The following is a 21,755-nucleotide window of genomic DNA, read 5'->3' on the forward strand; positions in this document are numbered from 1 at the left end:
GCTTTTTAAGGAGTAAAACAGCATTTGGTTGCATTGATATACGTGGTAATGGATGAATGGTTCATCATCGATAAAAAAAATTGACAACTTAAATTAATTCGTATACGATAAATTAAAAAATAAATAAAATTTTTATTAAAAATTAACGTGATTGATGAAATTATCATATAATTACACATAGTATCACAATGTATCTCATGTTAGTGTAATTTAACCAGTTTTTAATAATAAAAATTGATGAAATTTTAATAAGAATTAATTTATCTTTTTTTTTGGTGAATTACAAGAGAATGGCAAAGTCCTAATAGTAACACGACTCGCGTAACTTGAACCTAAACTACACCTAGGGCGATAAATACCCTAGCCATTAGGCCAACACACAGAGTTCAAACTAATTTAAAATATTAATTTACTTATTTTTTGGTAAATTAAACAAAATTTAATCTAACTCTTAATACAATAATCTTCGTGACTTTTACAATTTATGATTATACTTTATCTATTATTAATATAATCACTACTTCACTCTTAACTAATACAACCATTTTTTTAAACAATTTTAGCATTTCATAAACACCAATAATGAACAGTTGAAAAGAAGGGATTGGTCTCAAAATGATACAACTTAGTTTTTATTTTAAAGGTTTAGGGATTTGATTGGAAATTTAAAAATTAAAAGTACCAGATTAAAAATGTTGAAGTAAAGTATAAGGATTAAATCCATAATTTTTGCAAAGTATAATGGAGCTAAGATTGTTTTAAGAGGGATGAACCCTTAAAAGGTATCATACAGTGTTGTACAAGTTCTAGTATTTCTTAGTCGCATGGTAAAGCTCGATATACTCGAGTGCAGGCCGGTTCCAAGACCAGTCTTGCTCCATCACTGTCTTGCACAATGAGTTGAACCAATCCCGAGCACCGTACCAAGCCGTGATCGCCCTAGAATATCGATAAAAATGAAGTCAACTAAGTGATTAGAGACCGAACAAACCGGTTTTACTAACTTCAATGCTGAGAAATGGACTCACCTATTGAGGGCATAATCAACTCCACTACCATCGGCTCCATCGAAATTAAATCCGTTGGATTCAAGACCTTGTGCTTCTGCTCTAGCTTTATCGTTATCAACATCAAACACAGTGTCATATAGTCCTTGCGGAAGAAGTAACCGAAACACGGTGTTAGTACACTTTCTGAAAGATTCTAAGAACAGGAGCTCAATAAAATCATATAAAACAGTATGCCAATCTAAGAAAGTAACAAATCAATGAAAATCATATGCAAATTGAGAAAAAAAACGAAAAGAGAAACCGAAAAGTCGTCCATAATGCCTGTATACTTCCAGGAATTGCGTGTTTAACACAACGCGATAATTACAGACAGAAGGACATTGTTCAAAGATGAGTATGCACCTCCTGTTTTACGAACAACTGGTATGGAACCGTATCGCATTGCTGTAAGTTGTGTCAATCCACAAGGCTCGAAAATTGATGGGACTAGAATGAAATCAGAACCAGCATATATCTGTAAAAATTAAAAAAAAAAAGAAAAGTGAAAAGGCAAAATACAAGTATGCTCATTGAGGGAATGAAAATACATAAACATAAAATCTGAGAATGCGCACCAAGTGAGAAAGAGGCTCATCATAATTCAAACAAAGACGAGCACGATCTGCATGAGATGAATGTAGTTGATTGGCTAAATTCACAAAATCATTTTGGATACGAGGATCTGGAGCCGAGCCAAGCAATACAACCTGCCACAAAATAAAAAATTTCCATCATTTGCTTATAAAGATATTAAGTAGAAAAACATAATCAAGGAGATGCTGACAATTTGTTTATGAAATCATTCGAAACATACTAATTTCACTGATAAGAAGTCTGGACTAATATTGAACTCGTAGTGTGTGATTCTATATGAGCTTCATATAGGGGATCACGAAAGGGGTGAAGAAGAACCTGTCCATTGAGTTCCAAGGTGCGTGAAATTGCATGCTTGATGAGATGGATTCCTTTCTGATGAGTTAAACGAGAAATAATTCCAACCAAAGGAAGATCAGAGTTTTTCAAACCAAGCCTTTGTTGTAAGGCTTTCTTAGCGGCTTGTTTACCTTCGATGACATTTTCCGAATTGTAAGATACCTAAAATGAAAAAGCATAAAAAATCAAGAACAAAAACGGAAAAAACGAAATTTCCTGCATAAAAAAGAAGAAAGTCTCCTTATCTACTTACAGGAATGAACGTATCGTTAAAAGGATCCCAAATATCTAAATCAATTCCGTTTAATATTCCATGGAACTTGTGAAGATGAGGAGCTATTGCAGGATTTCCAGCAACTTCCTTCGAATATGTGTGTGATACCTGCATATATGAATAAGAACTAACTCAGACGCCACAAAATAACAAAAATATAATAAAAATCAAGTGTAATTGATCATAACTACAGCAAAATGTTAGGTACATACAGTTGTTGCTTTGTCTGCATATACCATAGCTTTTGCAATGAAGTGTGCTCCAAATTCAAGGTTGTGTATGGTGAAGACAACCCGAGATTTGCTAAGACCATCATAATGCATATAATGGTCCTTCAATAACCATGCAACCGGGGCACTAGACCAATCGTGGCAATGGATGATATCCTGCCAGGGGTTAAAATTAATTGTAAGGCCTGTTACAGGCTTGATATACCGCTGTTGTGAATGTTTAGAGCAAGATCTATAGGTTGAATCATAAACTCACAGGGTGAAATCCGCTTTGATGTAGAAATTCGAGAGCAGCATGGCAAAAGAAACCAAACCGCTGTGCATCATTTCCGCAACCATAAACACACCCTGTCGAGAAGAATCTACAAGCAACGGTACACGAAAGGAAGTTTTATGATTATATAATATGTTTAACAAAGTTAAACATTTTCTTTCTACAAAGTGCATCGAGACTCGGGAGTATAAAAACTACCCACCCATTTTGTGGATCGAGAAAGTAAACTGAAAGCCCCTCCACTTTACCGAACCAAACTTCAATTTCAGTGCCACCCCAAGAATAACATCTTTGGTAATGAAAGTCTGTCACCTACATTATAAAATAGAAATATCCCCAGTGAAAGCAATGAAGCTGAAAAATAAGACTAAAGGGATAGCAATGAAGCTTACATGTTCAAATTTCAAGCAGTCATATTTCGGAAAAACGATATTCACATTGTGGTTCAGATCTTGAACAGCACGGGAGAGACTAGTAACGATATCTCCAAGGCCTCCAACCTGCAAAGTTATAAAATGGAAGCAACTGAGAAAACTATGCAAATCGAAAAATCTTTGTGAGGTGAAGCCTTCACTCCACCGAACTATCTCAGTTACGAAATACTTTCCATTACAAAAAGAATTTGAGCAGACTCATAATAAGCAACTATAAACTCGAAAATTCTTGATATAGGTAAGTGCAGTGGAAACTTTTAAAAATGAAACTCCCTTGATATCGAAAAGGTACCTTTGCAATAGGGGCCATCTCAACAGCAATATGCACAACGTGCATTGGTGGCTCTTTCACGATTCCTCCAACAACAGGTATATGGTAATCCGTACCACCATTGTTGTCAAAAATTCCACCATCTTCCCTCTCAGAGAATACAAAGTCCATCATATATGCATCCAATGGAACCTTGACTGTAAAGACACATAAAGTAAGTCGGTCTTTGCATCCAAAGAGGTACATATAACTTAAAATCACGAGAAGGTTGACTCAATTTACCAGTAGCTTTTACATGAAAGCCATTATCTACAGGCAACATTCTTTGAGGTGGCAATGGACCTATACTGTGAGTCCAACGATTAAATGAACATCTAAACCATACTTCTGGTTTTCCATTGAGGACAGTGTTAGCAGGATTATAAAAAATAGTCACCATGCTTCCTGCGTGAATATCAAGTGGCTCGGTATAAACTACATTCTTTTGGGAAAGCAGAAACCTCTTCAAAGTTCTTTCCTTCATTTCACCTTTCATTTGTGTTGTTTTTTCAGCCTATGACAAGCAAAGAATAAGAAAAATAAATCAGTAAACAACCAAGCAACCACAATTTTATCATAGCAATAATATCAGAAAACTACGACCAGATCTTTCATTACAATGTTCTTAAATGTGACTACCCCAACCTTTCTGCAAAATGCCCAAGTGTGCACATCATGAAAATTACATCTTTAACAGAAACAGACCTTTGCATGAATGGCCTCCTCTCTTAGGTTCCTGTCCTTTTGAAGCTTCTCAAATATTCGGTGTTCCTCCTCAACCCAGAACTGCTCTTCAGGAATGCTTTTCTGGACAATAGCATGGAAGTCTTGACGATTATTGTTATCATAGAGAGTGGCAGCCTTAGGTGGTCCATTGGCAAAGACCCAATCCAACACAAGGGCTCCATCAGGTATAACAACTGTAGAAAAAATTCATCCCAATTGTATGGTAACATACCACAGAAATGTCCCTCTAATTACAAAGTATTAACTCAATATCATCTTTCTCTATCCAACTTGAGAGCACCAAGATAGAAGTCGTAAGCATTATGTGATTCGTAACTGAATACAAACATAAGCTCATATGTAATCAAACAAGCATGTTTATTTCCATAACAATCATTTCATTCACCACAATATTTTGCATATAAAACAAATTTCATTTGGAAAGTAACATAAGTTCCTATGTAATCAAGCAAACATGTCTATTGCCATAACAATCACTTCATTCACCAAGCTTATGCATACAAATATTGTATAAAAAGTAACATTTCGTAACAATTTAAAAAATATCTATAAAATTTAGTCCATATCAGCTTTACACAAGAAATTCAACCGGAAAATGTATGATCAAACATACCTTCTGCATACCACCAATCACCACCCTCTTTCTCTGATTTGACAAGCTTTTCAGCAATTGTTAATCCATCGTTCCAATTATTATGACCACCATGAATCCAAAGCTCATTGGCATGAGTAAGATGGCTTGAACTTTTATTATAATACAACCTAACCTTTTCTGCTCCTTTGAATTCCTTAGGCTCGATGAACCAAATATTATCAAATGATTGTGCAGCCTTTTTCATCAATTGTTGCAATATTCCTCGCCTCCTTTCAATCTCAATTCTTGCTTGTGCTCTTTCTGCTTCACTTGCTGCCTTCTCTACTCCTATTCTTCTTTGCTCTTCTTCTTGTCTTTCCTTTTCAGCTTGCTCTTTCGCAATTTTCTCTAATTCCATTCGCTTCTCCTCAACCAAGATATCTTCAAATGCAAACACATCTATTCCACCCTCCACAGTTATGCAGAAATCATTTTTATCGTTATTTTCATAAACATTCTGCCCATTAAAGAACACAAAATCCATTTTGTAAGCTTCCTTCGGTACACGAATCAAACAAGACCACCAATCCCCTTTGAGATGTGTCTTATTCAACCTTACAGTAAATGATCTCCATCGCCAGTCATTGAAAGATCCCATAATTAGAACATCTGGTTCATTTTTCAAGTTGGACAAACTCCTATTAAAGAACACTTCTATCTCTCCATCGGGCTTTATAATTTGAGGATAAACAAAAAACTTGTCTCCTCTTAAGAAATTTTCATCTGCAAGCCCCTCAATTTCCTGCTTACGCAAATTAGTTTCCATCTCCAACTTCAGCTGTAGAGACTTATCTTGAACAGTTTTTTCATCAACCTCAACACTTTCAACCTCGACAGTAACAATTTCACCAGTTTTTGTATCATCTATATGCTTTCCTTTAGAGACAACATCTCTTAATGTACTCACAGTGCCATTTTCCGAGCCTATTTCTTTCTTCTCCAACCCAATACTCGCAGTGCCATTTTCCGAACTTATCTCTTTCTTCTCCAACCCGACAACATATCCAAGAATCATTCCATTTCCATTTCCATTTACAACATTATGGTTGCTTAAGCGAATATCTAACTCTTTTCCAATTGATGATAAATCCTCTTTTCCTTCTTTATTTTCAACTTCATCTACTTTCAATTCAATTTCCCTATTATTTGGCTCTACAAACTCACTCAACTTGGGAATGCTAGAATCCTCTTTCTGTTCATTATTCTTTTGTTGTTTTCTCTTCTGAGTACTCATTCGTGTTTTCGAAGTGAAACCCTTTGGAGTTGAACCTTTAGACAACCTTCTTTGTCTCCTCTTGGAAAAATCTACAAACAGCCCATTTTTGTAATCAAAGATTAGTTATCAAAAGAATTAAAATTGAAATCAAAGCATATTCAATTAGCAATAACTAACCAGCAGCACTAGCAGTAACTCTATGTGAAAGACAAATGACAGAGCACTTGCTACGCCATGGGGTAAACTGAAATCATTTATCAAAATTAGAGCGAGCAGATCAATTATACTTGAAATTATATATAGAGTGAACCTACAAAGTACAGACAGGAAGAACACTGCCAGAAACAAGAATTTTTTACTAAAAAATCAAACAAACAGGAACAATGGACATCAATTTATTAACAAAGAAAAAAACCAAAAAAATAAAAATTACCTGTGTAGTTTTAACAGAAGGAAAGGAATCCAATAATGGTTCGATTTTGAAGCAACCATAACTGGAAAATCTCTGTAATTGTAAACTCGCCTCCATGAGAGAACAGTGTCCAAATTTTCTTTATTCAACTGATACACAACAATTTTCACTCCTGCATCATCATACAAAAAAAAAAAGAGTGATATAATCTCAAAGCTCAATCATTAAAAATGACTACAATTTTAAACCTATCAAAAACTTTCATTTGTCTAATAATTATTGGTCTATGATACATGGATTGAAATGGGTATTTTTAGAATTGAAATGGGTATATATCACTGTAAAGTTTGGCCTGTTTGGCTGTTTTCAGAATCAATATCTATGAAGAAAAAAAATTAAGACTTTAGCGGCTGCTAGTAGGTGTTAAGTGTGAGATGAATTAAGGAGAACCGTAGAATCGAATCAACTCGTCAATTTTATAAACTGTCAAATTTGCAACATGTCATTGTATGTGTATCTTTTTTGATGAAATGCTTGCAACTTGTGAGGCCCACCATCATTGTCACTTTCTACTCTCTTTATCTTTATCACTATCACTATGTACAACATCAATTACTAGGAATATTTTTCTAAAAACTATGTGGCTTTATTTTTAGTAAATTTAGAGTTCTCCTTATAGTTTTTCTTTTAAAAATTTAATCCTGTATTCTGGAATTTTAAATTTTAGGTCTAATTATTATATCACTTTAAAATTAATTAATTTGATATTTTTAAATTTAAAAAAAAACTTCACATAATAAGCATGTAATAAAAGAAACACTTTAACCAACCTAAATAAACACGGTAACAATTAGACTTATATTTTTTTTAATTTTAAAAATAGAGGGACTAAATTCTTTAAAATACTCCATTTAGTTCCTTTATTTAAGCAAGTGGCCCAACTCATGATCAAGTCTGCCGAAAACTTGGCAACTAAGTCTACTTTGATGCTTATATTTTTTTTGTTCACTTTGGTTATTGAACTTGACAACTAGATCCATTTTAGTTTCTGAACTTGAATTCTATCAAGATTTGATTATGTAACCAGTGTTACTGGAATGCGATCAGATTAACAGACCGAGAACTTTTTGATATAACAATTCGAATAAAGAGATGAATCAATTAACTCAAAAATGACTTGAAATTGATAAAATTAGAAAACCACTATTAAAAAACCCTAAAAAGCTTAAAGTAGAATCAACACCATAAAATATTACAACCAATAATCTTCCCACATACAAAATAATTGGTCAAATTTATTGTATATGACCAAAACCTTTTAACACTACAGAGAAAGATTCTTAAATTATAACAAGAATATGGTGAAGGATGGGAAGTAAAGTGGGATATCAAATGTAGAGATTATTGAGCAAAAAATATTGAAACTCAATCTAATAGTTTGCCATCCAATTGGTCTAGGCATAATCTTGACCAGAACTGACTTAAACTGATGCAGATGCCATCTAGGCTTAACCAGGAACTTCTAAAAGGAATCTACATTACATAAAGCAACCTGGATGGAGCACTCAGTCATTTTTTAATCCATTCACCAAACCAAAAACAAGCCACACTAATCCATAAAAAAATTATCTAATACACCAGAACAAGAGATGACCACAAAAGTACCATTACTACCTAATCAACTTGGAAGTCTTAGAAACTTCAACCTATTATTCATGTGAAATCTTCATATGTTCATGGACTAGCAAAGATGGTATACGACATTACAAACAGAAAAATGTAAAATTCGGCATACTGTTAAAAACTGGTCTTCGTATGTCAAAACTCAAAATGAGATTATACGTTATTTTGTCAATTTTTAATAGTAGAAATGGAAAGAAATAACTAATTTAATCTTTGAACTAGTGTACAAGACTAATTAGCTCTTTTTTTTAGTAAAGGGGACAAAATGCAATCCGACTCCTAATATAAGAGCCTCCATATTACTTTTACCGTGCATCAATCAAACCAAGAAATGTAATGCCAAAAATCAGTTTCTTTGAACTACTCTATATCGCTAACAAAACAAATTTAACAAAAACAGAGATAGAAATTAGAGCATTATCACCAACTAATTGTAACTCAAGCCGGTGCAACACTGATTCTGGACAACTCCTCCTCCTTGTTCTTCAAATACTAGTGCAAAATTGCAAGCCTAGCAGTCTCAAATGCAAATTAACTCAAAGCTGAAAAACAAGCACTACGAACAACTCTACTAGTTAAACCAATCCAACCTTCCTCCTTCAAAATCAGCTTCAGCAAAGCATTAACCCCACTATACATAACAGCAGCAACTTTATTACCACCATGAACTTGAGTCATCAGCCTTGTTTTCTCAACATCAAGAGGAGTTGTCAAAGAAGCTGCAATTGCACCACAACAAACACTTTGAATTGGTTCCAAATTAGTCTGTTTTGTTTTTCTCAAAACAGCAGCTTTTAAATACTCAAAAGAGGAATAACTAAATACCCCAGCAGGTAAATTCCTTAACTAAGTAGCTGAGTAACCAGCATAATGACCCAAAATCCCATCTTTTACTAAAATTTTCAACAAGACTTGCCATGATCTTCCTTTAGCACCAGCTTGCATTCTTTGAGTAATTAACTCTTTAGGTACCAGTAACTGATGAAATAATATTTCCCATAGCAACAGCAGTAGGTGGAATAAGTAAAGTTGGATAATACTCTAATTTGGATAAAAATGACTTACCAAATTCACATGTACCAAAATAAACAGCTGTTGAACCTATAATAACATTTACAAAAATATTGGAAGTTAAATTTGTTAAATCGTGACCAAATTTATAGAAAATGTAAAGTATGAAAACTAAATTTATTGTTATACCAATCATATTTATGTAAAATTGATAAAAAAAAATATTAATGTTGTGATTATTTGTCTTTAGTTGCTTACTTTTAAAATTGATGGGACTTAAAATTGTTTCAATTTTTTTTAAAACCAATTTGCTTAATATAGTGAAAGAGACCGAAAAGATCTTTTTACCATCAAAATGATGTTGAACACCAACCCACGATGTCGTTTACCTATGGTTCACGTCACCATAATAGGGTTTGTACAAGACTCTAACCCTAAACTTTCAAGTTTGTATCAAGATTTTGTATGAACATTTATAATGTACATTTGGTAAAAATTCTTACATTTTAATAGCAGGGATTAATTGCCCTTCACACATGTTCTTGGACGTGATCGGGGAATGTATTGTCCAAACCTCCACAAAGACCACGAATCACCAGCAACAATGACCAGGGCAACCTTTTTGACTGGCCTAACATTTGTGAGAGGAACATCAATGTCTTCACTCCGGAGTGGTTTGTTGATGTTGAAAAGAACTTCCATTAGAGAGACTCGGAGAAAGGTCTGTCGTTGATCACAGCTTCTTGAGCTCTCCTGACTTTAGCAGCAGCAGCAACAAGCTTTATGGCTTAGGTAATCTTCAGCGTGTTCTTTACTGAACCGATATGATCTCTAAGGTGTCTGAAAGAGATGGTTTTCAGGACACCCACATTGTTAGATTAGAGGGCAAGACAAGGTGACCAATGGATTCTGGAACCATACAAGAAGATATTAATTACTCAAAAACTCTACAAAGTGAAAGAGAATGAGCATTTTCCTTTTGAGTGCCAAACTAATAAATACAAAACAAAATTTTGGGCATTTGATCTTTCAATGCCATTGCAAAATTACTTACAACTTACAGCAAGAGTGAAGGCAGTGGAGATACAAAATCTCTGCTGAGGGCTTTCTTTTCAGCCACGGAAGCAAGCATACAAAAACAAAATCTCGGCCGGGGGAATATAAGCAACTCAATCACCATTACCAGCAATAATCTGTCACTTTAACTAACCACTGTCTTTCGCATCTTTTTTTGAGTTCCCTAAGCTCGTACCAACATTTGTGATTTTATTTGCCCGACATGTACGTTTTCTTGGTTTCCTCGATGTTGGAGCTGATAGAGGACCCAAGCTGAGTTGTTCTGCCATATCTACAGCATGCTCCTGTAGTGCAACTTTTCTTGTGCTTGGTGTTGCCTGCTTCGAAGGTCTGGTGGTACGATGTGAAGCTGAAGTTTTAGTAGGAGTGCATTTGCTGATTGTACTCGCTTCATTCTTAGGTTTTGCACGTGAAGTACATCCTGATGCAGATGCATCTAAGCTCAACCAGGAACTGCTTTTATCCTTCTTTGGACATGTGGAACCCGTCTTCAAGAAAGAAGGGCTTCTGCTTTCGGGATCACAAACATTGTTCTGTGACTTGTTGCCATGGATGCTTAATTCCCATTGTTGATCATTACAATCTTCATCCATCACAATTTCTCGTGTCACGGAACCTTGGGCATCCTACAGAAAGCAATGAAGTAGGAATTGAGAAACAACATACAGGCAAACTGTTAACAAAATACCAAGGAACAAGGGCTACAGAAAAGAACAAACGACAGAAGAAGGATATTATTTTTGGGTTTCCGAAAAGTAAAAACATAGATAAGTTATTACACTTAAATACCTACGCAATTATGTTCTTATTTCAGAAACATTTGAATATAACATGAAGAAAGAGGAGAGACACCTTATCTTGCATCTCCGATACTTGTTCACAGCCTGAATCTCCTTCTCCTTCGGAATCAGCCATTTCTTCGCACTCAAACTCCACATGTTCTTCAACATCTTCATCTGAGTCACTTAACTCTTCCTGTTCCATCACAATCTCAGGATGAGACTGGTCACTTCCATCGTCAATGTATCTGCCAATGACTTTGCTTGATATGGTAGATGCACAGCCACCAGAAACAAACTTGTTGCCTGATGAATGGAAAGTGTCCTGTGTTTCTGTTGCATTATGAGAATTTAGTAACCTAACTGATGAGTTTGTAGGATGTGGAGTCACACCCCTACTTAATGCAGCACTTTCTTTCGCAGATGAAGAACTAAGATGGATCTCCAAGTCTAGTTCGTTAGCTTTCTCATTTGGACTAGAAGGCCTAGATCTAGCAGCAAATGGGCTGTAATGGACCACTGGCCTCATCTGGACAGCATTGGAAGGATTAGGTGCAGCAGATTTGCCATCCAAACCAACAGATGGAGATGCAATAGAGCCCGAAGTAATTAGTTCATTATTTGTTTCATCAGTTCTTTGCAAGAGCGGGTGGAAATCAATGCCATAGGATGCTGAAACAGATTCCTTCATTTTCTTAGCTTGCTGTGGATTGTAAAAGAGACTTAGGTTTAGTTGGGGCTGGTTCCCGGAAAACAAACTGAAAGAACTGGATGCACCAGCTCCACAATTCAGTGGATAATACGGCACTTGTCCATCTTCAGGGGCCTGAAACAGCAACGGATGCATCTGAAGATCAGTACGAGTACTTTCTTTTGCAACACTTTTGTCCTTGACAACCCCAGATTCTTCTGAGTTGGAATTTGTGACATTATCTCCCATTGGATTGCTTTTATCACTTTTATTCACCAATGGCTTAGTAAAACCTGAAAATGGAGAAACTGTATTTACTATTCCAGCATCAACAACGCGATTTCCAGTTGCAGAAACCTTGGTGTATGCTCCACATTGATTGAATTTCAGAGCTGATTCTGAGATTACACGAACAGATGGTGGTAGATTTACTGGGGGCAAGTCTGGTGCCAATTTCACTACCCGTAGATTGTTGGATTTACGAGATCGATATGGCCGTAAATATATTTGAGGTTTAGAGGTATTCAATATCATATTAGGAACAGGGTGTTTTGGCTGCAATGCATTAGATGCACAATGAGAAAAGGTGTAAGGCGGCTGAGAATGGTTAAACGCATGTGCAGATCCCTGATTATGGCCACTCAAGGGCCGAGTGACTGCAGACATATATCTATTTGATTGTTCTCTGACATTTGCACCCTCTTCTGTAAGCATATCATTAGGTGGGTTCTTGTCTCCAATGATCGAGCAAGGATGTTCAGATGAAAAGAGCTTGGAAATACCCGGCCTCCAATCAGCTAAAAATCCCTCATGAACATAAGACTCCTCTGCATTATCCATGTCATCATCTCCACTGCAATTCTCTACACCAGTATATTGACAGTCCTACAGTCCAGAGAAGTTCAATAATCATCTTGTAAAAGAACCCTCACGCAAGCATCATCTTATAAAGTAAATAAATGAACTACAAACAAGAACATTACATGAACATATATTGCAAAATGCAGGTGGATTTTTAATTACAATTTTCTGAACATTTTAGAATCTTTGCTTTATGGTCTGAAAGTGTTATCCCAATCTGCAATGTAATACAATTAATTGGATGATTCAAGATCAAGCTTTAGCCAAGCAATAAAGAGATCAGCTATTTTGAGCTCAATCGTAATAGACATCAATGCTTTGATACAACTATTTAGAGAACATTTAGATTTTCTAACAGTCTTTCATATATCAGAGTAAACAATCATGCTTCAAAGATCATGCATGGTACACGGAATAACAGGTGAAAACGTGAAGAAATGGGAATACATGTTTCCAACTTCAGTTTAGTAACAAACCTCTTTATCAGATGCATGTTGCCAATTAGTCGAATTGGTAGCTTTACGCTTTCGTCGTTCAGATTCATAGAGTCGCCGCTTCTCTTTTTTGGCTGCATCTTGTTTATATGACTTCTGAGTTCCAAGGGCTATGCGCCACTGCCGGGGAAGCAAGGATGGATCCCTGTGTGGGACTATAAATTTCCAGACAGACATCCAGTCAAGTTTAAATGCTTTGAGCCCCTGCGAATGTTGAAGACATGCTTCAAATTACAAGATTATAATCAAACGAACCAGACATAAGCAGTACACAATCATTACCTCCTGAATACCTTGTATCTCTTCTGCATTCAAAGGAGAGTTTTTCATTCTCCGGACTGCCTGAACAAAGCACCAAAATATTTCTTATATATCCTCCCAAATAAAAGTAAAGAGGTAAGTAATCCAGTAACTATAATGCAAAGTTAACTCCTACGATGTAACTTTTCAAGAAGAAAATTTCAATCAAAAGACCACCTCTTTCAGTGCAATATAACCTAATAATCATATTAGACATTCCAAAATTATAAAGTTCTTTTAGCCATCGAACAAAGCAAGATGCTTTATGGAGCAAAAAAAGGTGACCTGGATTTTAATAAAATATGAAAATTAAAATATTTAGGAACCGTGGTGCTTAGTTTGAATATAAGCAAGCAGATAAAGAAAAAGAAAAAGATGAGAAGTATCATAATTAACTAATAAATTCATTGACAAACTAGAAGATAAAACCTAACTCAAACACATATCGAAAGGCAAATATGTTCATCTTTGATTAGTGTAAGATGGGTTGATACCTTTATGGGATTTTCTGGCGCCTTGGATGAGCATCGATTTTTTTGCCTAACAAAAATCTGAAGGAAGTAAATGCATAAAATGAAATAAGAACTTAAGTGTTTAATAAGCAAGAATACTTAGATATTGTTCCAACTAAAGATGAGGATATAAGTTACCTGGTGCTTAGATTTGCAAGGAAGAAAACGTTGTTGAATTGCTTTCCAATCTGAATTATATTCCATTAAGCCCAACGCCAGTAATCTACATAAAATTTTCTATTATAAGAAAAATGTACCTTCACAAGATTTGTTCTCATAGTTTAAATAAATGAAACTTCACATGATCATGTATGCTTAACAATGAGTCAAGACAGTCAAACAAAAAAAGAACAGGGAAGCATGCAACTCACTCATCCTCTGCATCAGTGAAAAGAACCCGATTTGCAACTGCAACAGGAGGTGGCTTATGGGGAAATAATGCTGGATTGAACAATGGAAAAAATCTCTGTGCTAACTTCGCAATTTCCTTAGGGACTAAGGCAACTGACTGCTTTTTTGTTTTCTCAACAAGTGTAGCAGCCAATGTCTTCTTAGCTGGTGACTGACAGACTGATGGTGGCCCTAAACAGCCAACTGGTGAAGAACTGCTTCTTGATGCTTCATTATTAGCTTCCATCATAGATAGAGAACAAGGAAGAGGGAACAGGGGTGCCTTTTCATATTGTGTAGTACTACTCTCCAAGTGACGTTGTCGATGCTCCTGGACAGCTGTCAAATAATTGTAAATTGTCAAATCCCAAGGACATGCATAGCAACTAGCAAGCAAAAAAGGAATCAGGCATACCAGAATATACATCATCCATGTATCTTCCAACTAAATTGAATGGAGCAACATCGAGAATGGATAACACTGGGCTGCTTAAAGAAGGCACCCAGAAAGAGTACAACTGCACATCAGAATGTTCACATCTTCTTCCAGGACTGGAAATATTTTGAGCATCAGGCAGCTGTGTATTTGGTGAAAAGCAGACTCCATTAGCATTAGATGTAGATGTTTTAGAGGTGTTCTTTGTGGGGCACAAAAGGGGGACCTCATTTGGCACTGACGAAGAGACATATGGAGGCTTGAAGCAAGAATCAGGATATGGCTTTCTTTTACGAGTTATCGCTTCATCTCGTTTTTGAAGCATCTCGAGAATCAAACCCTGAATTTGAGATGCAATGTGCTGCCGAGAATGGTCAAGCACACAAAGAGAAAATATTTGAATAAGAAGTTGCACATGCTCATGTATCAAGCAATACAACTGGCCTATTTGATATGGAGTGAACCCATTGATGAAACCATCTACTGCTGCAGAAGCTACACAATTCTTATAAATCTCAGGCATCCAAGTTTTCCCATTAAGAGTAGGTATGGGTGTAATTTGTTCATTAGGCAAGATTGGTAAGAGGGGGCGCAATGGCCTCTTAGTCTGCTCTAAAAGCTTTCTTTCATACTGAGCAGAGGCTTTTTGCCGTCTGTTCTGCCTTGTTTCTGGACGTCGTCCAGCTCTTTGATTTTCCTCTGCCTGTGTCTTTTCCAATGTAGGTTCATCATAATCACTCTCAAGTGCCTCCTCAAGTTCTACTTCAAAATCTGCATCATTGTCCTCATCTTCATCATCAACATTTTCATTTTCCTGAGTTGACTGGTGATCGCCATCTCCACCTTGCAAAACAGCTGCAAGAAATTTCCTATACTCCTCTTCATCGTCAACATTTTGAACATCATCCTCATCATCTGTTTCCTGAAGAAAGGCCTCAAGTTCATCAAGAGTGAAACTGGCAAGTGAATAACGAGCCCTAGTACGCCTGCAGATAGCATCATCTTCATCATCAATCAAATGCATTATTATCTTCTGGGAATGTGTAGCATTACTCGAGTCTCCAACCATACTATTCTTTACATTGCTTAACTGACTTTCCTTTTCTCTTTCCAATTGAGAACTAGATCCAGCTTCCCTCTTGTAATTTTTCTGGGGAACGTTATTTTGCAATTCATGGGAGGAAGTACTCTGCATCACAATTTCCTCGTCACAGTGCTCAGAATCTCCAACATCGGAGTTTTGCAACATAGTATTAATCTTTGATGAATTGACATCTGGAGTAACATTAACATTTTCTCTACTATCAACAGTATCACCTTCTAAACCCTCAATTTCAGAGCTCAAACTAGAAGAAGCCTCCAGAGAAGGTGTTTCCTTCAAAAAGGGATTGAAATCTACATCTTCTTCCTCATCCTCACCATCCTCCACTTCTTCCTCAGCCTCCTCCTCCACACCATCATCAGGTCTCAAGCAACCAACACTTACAACAGGAGCATCATTTTGATGATCTTGGCCCCCAACTTCACTAGTTTGCACATTCTCACATGAAGACATTTTGAATGACTGATTTAATGGCAACAACCAATCCTTATAATCTCCAATTTCCTCTATAAACAGCAATTACCTAAAACCGTACATAGGATTAAAAATCAATACTCCATAACAGCATTACCTAAAGTATCCATGCATCTATAAATCAATACGCCTTCGACTACACTTAAAACCAAAAACTGCAATGAACAATTACCCCAAATCTAGAGTTAAAAAGCCACGTCCCATGATCATCATCAACATTAATCTGGAAAAAGATGATTCTATTGTATAGCAATAAACCAATATCAATTTTTTTAATCATCGGTGTCAACTAAAGATTTCAACACTAACTGCAAATATCATTCACTAAATTAGATGATTGTGTGTGGAAAATCAACAAAGTGAAAGCTTTGACCTAATAATTTATTGTTCAAGATCAAATATATATCAATTTTGAATCCTAATTTCACTGCATTGTAAATAAATCATGGAAAAAAAACCAGAGCGAACTAGAGAAAATTAATTAGTTTGAGAGATTAAAAACCGCGAAATGTTCTATGGAAACATTTTAAAACATGGAAAATAAGAACAAATAATTAAAATATAATGAAAAAAAAGGAAAAGAGGAGAATCGTGGTCGTACCGGCGATTTGAGACGGCTTTGCGAAAGGGAATTTGGGTATGTAGGGCGCGAAAGATGGAAACATGTGTAACTCTCTCATCCGAGGAATAGATCCAGTTAACGACGTCGTTTTCTTCACAATTTGTTAATGCTGGCCCCTTTTGCTTTCTTCTTTTTGGTTAATGTACTATTTACCAGTTTAAATATTTAATTTGATATTAAAATTAAATTGCATTATGTGGCTCAATAAATATTTGATATGTGTGCTCTACCAAAATAAATAAGATTTAGTTTAAGAAAAAAACAAAAATTTAAATACCAAATTAAATATTAAAATTAAACTCAAATAATTCAAATTAAATGTAATATAAAGACCAAAACAATAATTCAATCTTATTTATATTATAGTGACTAAATCCTAAAATTGAAAGAAAATTAAGATTTACTTAAATATCAACTAAAATTTTTCCTAGAACTTCATTATTACTCATCTCCAGTTTGTATAAGATAGGAATATCTGCATTTTCTAATTATCCAAATTTAAATTTTCAAATCTATTAAAAATTAGAATTCTTATTAGTAAATTCTTTAAGTGTTACTATTCAAATTCGAATTAGACATTATTATTCGTTTGATATCTAAATCCACCAAATTTCATATCCGACTCTGTTAAAATGTAAAATCAATCTTTTCAAAATCTATCATATATCTAAATCTAAATCTACAAATTTAGTGCAAATTCAGATGTCCAAATCCATTATCTAAAAAAGCAATAAAAATTCGAATAATGAATATTAGATGGAGATATCTATCCGCATCCACTCTAAATTTGTAACTGATAGTAACTTTAACATTTAAATCAAAATACTATTCAAATCTGCCGTCCGAATTACCACCTCTACTATACAAGGCTACATATGTGTGTATTTCAGAGAAGTCCCCCAAATTATGATAAATGATTGTTTGATGCAAATTTTGGTAATCTATTCATCAAATGAATGATACAAGAAAATTTGTATATGCATGATACTTGATCCACTATCTGCAGCTAGCTAATGCCTCTTTCGGTTCTTCCGTACTACTCGAACTGCTATTCGAGTTGCTATCAGGTTCCGAGGATGCTGAAACATTCTTCCCATTATTGCCTTCTGTTATCTTTGGAGTAAAACAACTGGATGAAGGGTGATTATAATAAGGCTGTGGATGGACAGAGACATAATTCGCATTCGTCGGAAAGGACCGATAACTGTATGTAGGAGGATAAGGACCGGGAGGGAACACATTTGGTGGAGGCCAAAATACCATAGGCATGAAACTATTCGCAGGTTGCGGTGGAAACAAGTGATACGGGGTTTGGTTATGGTAGGAGATATTGTTACCAAGACTCTTCGTAGTATTGGGTCGAGCCTGGGATGTTGTGGTTTGAAATGTTGCCATTGCGTGAGTTTGAATTGATGTGTAGCCCATTAGACCGAATTGAGCAGGGTGTGTTGAACTCGACGGTGCCGATTGGTGATACAAGGCTTTCGGCAAAGTGAGAGATTTGTTGTTGGAGTTTGTATGCCTTTTCCCTTTGGTTTTTGTTGAGGTTGTCTTCAGTGGCTGAGAGCTAGGACTAGCCTGCTGAAAAAGCAAAATAATTAGCATGACTATAAACAAAACATAATACGAGGCTTTCAGGAAATTCGGGAATCACGATCTTACAATGTTGGAAGCTACCGAATGTGAAAGAAACAACTCTTCACCTTCGGCATCCTTATCGGTCCTACAATACGAAGGTTTCGAATATTAACTGCTAAACCGTGACATCATAATGGTGGCAAAGTGCAACCTAATCCGGTTCTTACCTATAATATTTTTGCAGCAAGTCTAGGTTCCGATATTTCGTTTCTCTTTGAACAATGTCATCAGGAAAACCGGCCATGAAAAGTAGTGTGATGCCCAAGGCCTTGAAGAAGAAGCTCCCACTACGAATATGGACGAGCATTGCCATTCGGCACATGATAGGTCCGAAAGACTTGAGTTTATTTCTTCCCATTTGTTGCCTGACATATCTGGAAAAAGTTCAGCCCGAAAAATGTTGCTAGATCATTAGGCCGATGAGGTACAAGCTCTATAAAAGTATGGGGGTGTCAATATAAACCCGTTCAAAATGTCAATACTCAGTAGTCGGTACTCACTCATTTTGAGGCAGATTTCTTGTTCTTCCACCATACTTGATGCACAAAAACAGGCACGATGGACAACTAGGATTAGATGGTCGCATAGCCTTCTCTTCCTCGAGTATTTGAACAGGGCATAGTGTTGGATTCTGTCGATTTGGATAGAAAACCTTCCTCTGGATGCCAGGATTTTCGTATAAGACATGCTCCTGTAACAATATATACCAGTGAAAGCAACCATTAAACTATTAGCTCCAATACCAACAAGCAAAGCAAAGACAATCGACAAACATTAGAAAACTAGGCTGCTTACACCCGGGTTACTTGGAGATACATATGGATCCCCCTTCCTTAAAATTCTGAAGTGATTAAAGTCGAGCTCGTACATATCTTCACATCCATGCCTTATGCCAAGGGATGCAAAAACGATGATCTTCCTTATGGTGTGCGACTGTGCGTTTTTCAATAAAAGCACATCCGATTCTAGTATTTTCTTTATTTCTTTCGGACAGAAAGGAACTTTCGGAGGTTTTTTTGATGTCTTTCCAGATAATACCATTTGACAAGGCTCATACTTCAGATTGCTTGGGTTTAAAGGTACTTGTATATCCCGTAATGTATAGTCCTTTTCTCGATTTTCTTTCATTAACTTGCTCGTGTTTGCAAAAGTAAGCTCACTCGTACCACCGGGACAACTTTGGAGACTCAATATAGGCATTCCATGGCCATCACCTTCCTCATGAAGTTCTTCTTCACAAGTACTAATTAGATTCTCTTGATTTTCTTTATCTTTATACCCGATGCTGGAATCATCCTCTTCGTAATATTCATCTTCATCATCACTCTCATCCATATCCTCGTGATATCCCGCGATGTCACCGTCTTTAAGTTTATCAAAACGTAAAAAGTGTGTCTCGTCCATGCTCATCCAATTAACTAACTGGTCTTCCTGGTTTTCATCCACACGAGGCATGTTTGGCGTCCCGTTTCTTGACTTGGAAGCCGTTTCACTTTCGATACCATTTCCATCTCCGCTTCTATGACTAGCACTTTCAATTTTCTGTCTTTTGAAGCTTCGTTCCGCGGTATCAAGACAGCTAACCTGTGAAATAACACAAGACACTCATTAAGCAGTCAAAAGTATACCATGTACCATTGGACCATTACCGGAAATTTCAACGGAGAACTCCATTGGACCATTTATCAAAGACCAATAACTTGATTAAGGCAGTAAGATATAAATTAATCCCAAAATATACGACTTAAATGTCACCGAAGCTCTGCTAAATGGATTATTTTATCAAAACTAATGTTCATCCTATTACAAATAGACAATATTAAGAGGCCTTAAACAATGCATAATAGCCAGAGCACATCAAAGGTAAAAGGAAATATGCATTTTTATTTGGAAAAATGAAGCATAGTATTGAGCTCAAAATCAATAGGACAATAAAAAACAAATCAAAATGGATTGGTGAAGCAATACTTGTTCATTTGTTATAAGAGATTCCTTATCCCTTTCTTGTATTTGAGCTTCAAGTGATGATATTCTCTCCATAAGCTCTGCATTTTTCGCTCGTTCTCTTTGCAACTCGGCTGCAATCTCTGGTATGAAATTTACGGTACTGCTCTCACCTTTCATCCCTTTCTCTATTGCACACATTGTTGAAGCATTAACCAAGCTAGCACAAGGTTGAAGTTTCATTTCCACCATTTATCAAAAGTACCTCCCTAGGAAAACCTCAGATAAAAGCTTCAAAACAAAAAAGTAAACATACTGTCCATGAAGTTTAATGCAAGGATCAATAATGAAACGGAAAACCCAGATCACAAAGGAGGTTTTCAAATAAAAAAAAATTAAGATAGTTTAAATCAACATGAAGAAAGACCAACTTTTTTCTATATCAAAAGGAAGAAAACAAGGAATGTTTCACTTAAACACTGAGTCAAAAAGCTTTCAAAGTTGAAAACAATCAACTTGTTTACTTATAAAAACAAAGAAAAAGTTAATGAAAGAACCTATAAGAAGTAAGAAGAAGGCAATGAGCTGATCTTTATAGGAAAAGAGAGAGATTCATAAGAGGTTTTGTAAAAAAGAATTTAAAAGAGAATGGTGAGCAGTGTGGCATACAACCCCACGTGCATCTCTTTCTATATGTCCACTTCCTTTTTTTCCTTTCTCTTTTTTATTTTTCTTTTTAATCTCAAAACTACAAAAGATTATCATTTATGTTTCTATCTTAGAGTCCCTAAGTTTATTAGATTATCATTTCGTTGTTCATTTGACAGCAAGTCTTAATTTAACAAAGTTGTATTGTCTCGTTATATAGTGGTAAGGCTGTACCCTCATTGTTAAGCATCCAAGGCATTGGATTATATGCATATAGAACAAAAAAAATGATATAGAAATGTAAATTATACAGCTAGAATGAATATATATATAAAAGAGTTTACCCACTTCTAAAAGAGGACAAAGATCAAAAGTAGTGGGAGAATGTTAATGGCTACCCTTTAACCTGACCCACCACACTTGGAAATGATCAGATCTCAGAAACTATATATATTTTCCTGGTTTATGTATATCAAGAAATCTAACCATAGATCACTTGTCTTCCATTGTAGGAATTTGATAAGTGGACTGGATTCGCTTTATGTTTATGTGCATATAGCTTGAAGAACATTGTCTTCAT

At 35.7% G+C, this 21,755-nt stretch overlaps 3 protein-coding genes across 7 annotated transcripts; all 3 read right to left on the reverse strand.

The window, feature by feature from the left end:
* Positions 1–693: 693 nt before the first annotated feature.
* On the reverse strand, positions 694–7,004 carry LOC107935387 (starch synthase 3, chloroplastic/amyloplastic). The gene is made up of 16 exons (XM_016867981.2): positions 6,535–7,004; positions 6,279–6,345; positions 4,865–6,190; positions 4,210–4,424; positions 3,748–4,018; positions 3,487–3,662; positions 3,153–3,260; positions 2,963–3,072; positions 2,743–2,848; positions 2,469–2,642; positions 2,236–2,364; positions 1,962–2,144; positions 1,625–1,756; positions 1,413–1,524; positions 1,029–1,152; positions 694–939 (listed from the first exon to the last, which is right to left on the reverse strand). Exons 1-16 carry the CDS (start codon positions 6,628–6,630, stop codon positions 807–809), a joined length of 3,462 nt encoding a protein of 1,153 aa, XP_016723470.1. The 5' UTR covers positions 6,631–7,004; the 3' UTR covers positions 694–806.
* A 1,380-nt stretch (positions 7,005–8,384) lies between these two features.
* LOC107935383 (uncharacterized) lies at positions 8,385–17,058 on the reverse strand. 5 transcript variants are annotated; one of them, XM_041102655.1, is made up of 12 exons: positions 16,925–17,041; positions 14,727–16,478; positions 14,293–14,650; positions 14,060–14,144; positions 13,904–13,960; positions 13,392–13,451; positions 13,092–13,313; positions 11,137–12,639; positions 10,262–10,910; positions 9,711–10,116; positions 9,262–9,297; positions 8,385–8,915 (listed from the first exon to the last, which is right to left on the reverse strand). In XM_041102655.1, exons 2-9 carry the CDS (start codon positions 16,300–16,302, stop codon positions 10,413–10,415), a joined length of 4,359 nt encoding a protein of 1,452 aa, XP_040958589.1. In that variant the 5' UTR covers positions 16,303–16,478; positions 16,925–17,041; the 3' UTR covers positions 8,385–8,915; positions 9,262–9,297; positions 9,711–10,116; positions 10,262–10,412. The 5 variants fall into 5 exon arrangements, with proteins under 5 accessions (XP_040958589.1, XP_040958588.1, XP_040958586.1 ...); XM_041102654.1 differs by having other exon boundaries at positions 10,269–10,910; positions 16,925–16,966; XM_041102652.1 differs by lacking the exon at positions 9,262–9,297 and having other exon boundaries at positions 10,269–10,910; positions 14,727–16,372; positions 16,925–17,058.
* A 688-nt stretch (positions 17,059–17,746) lies between these two features.
* Positions 17,747–21,040, reverse strand: LOC107935384 (uncharacterized). Its single transcript, XM_041102656.1, has 6 exons — positions 20,552–21,040; positions 19,379–20,167; positions 19,084–19,274; positions 18,751–18,957; positions 18,608–18,668; positions 17,747–18,526 (listed from the first exon to the last, which is right to left on the reverse strand). Exons 1-6 carry the CDS (start codon positions 20,777–20,779, stop codon positions 17,942–17,944), a joined length of 2,061 nt encoding a protein of 686 aa, XP_040958590.1. The 5' UTR covers positions 20,780–21,040; the 3' UTR covers positions 17,747–17,941.
* Positions 21,041–21,755: the final 715 nt, after the last annotated feature.

This window comes from Gossypium hirsutum, chromosome D10, assembly GCF_007990345.1.
Source record: "Gossypium hirsutum isolate 1008001.06 chromosome D10, Gossypium_hirsutum_v2.1, whole genome shotgun sequence".
Classification (NCBI taxonomy): Eukaryota; Viridiplantae; Streptophyta; class Magnoliopsida; order Malvales; family Malvaceae; genus Gossypium; species Gossypium hirsutum.

Bases quoted from the DNA above. Each gene is read 5' to 3' on its own strand.
- LOC107935387 (XM_016867981.2), bottom strand. From the start codon at position 6,630: ATGGAGGCGAGTTTACAATTACAGAGATTTTCCAGTTATGGTTGCTTC. The intron at 2,365-2,468 runs GTATGTACCTAA...TCATATATGCAG, and splicing joins ATGCAGACAAAGCAACAACT to GTATCACACACATATTCGAA. The intron at 2,145-2,235 runs GTAAGTAGATAA...TTTTCATTTTAG, and splicing joins TTAACGATACGTTCATTCCT to GTATCTTACAATTCGGAAAA.
- LOC107935383 (XM_041102652.1), bottom strand. From the start codon at position 16,302: ATGTCTTCATGTGAGAATGTGCAAACTAGTGAAGTTGGGGGCCAAGAT. The intron at 14,651-14,726 runs GTATGCCTGATT...ATTATTTGACAG, and splicing joins CATGGATGATGTATATTCTG to CTGTCCAGGAGCATCGACAA. The intron at 13,314-13,391 runs GTAATGATTGTG...CAACATTCGCAG, and splicing joins AGATACAAGGTATTCAGGAG to GGGCTCAAAGCATTTAAACT.
- LOC107935384 (XM_041102656.1), bottom strand. From the start codon at position 20,779: ATGGTGGAAATGAAACTTCAACCTTGTGCTAGCTTGGTTAATGCTTCA. The intron at 20,168-20,551 runs GTATTGCTTCAC...GTTATTTCACAG, and splicing joins CTCTTATAACAAATGAACAA to GTTAGCTGTCTTGATACCGC. The intron at 18,669-18,750 runs GTAAGAACCGGA...TTCGTATTGTAG, and splicing joins TTGCTGCAAAAATATTATAG to GACCGATAAGGATGCCGAAG.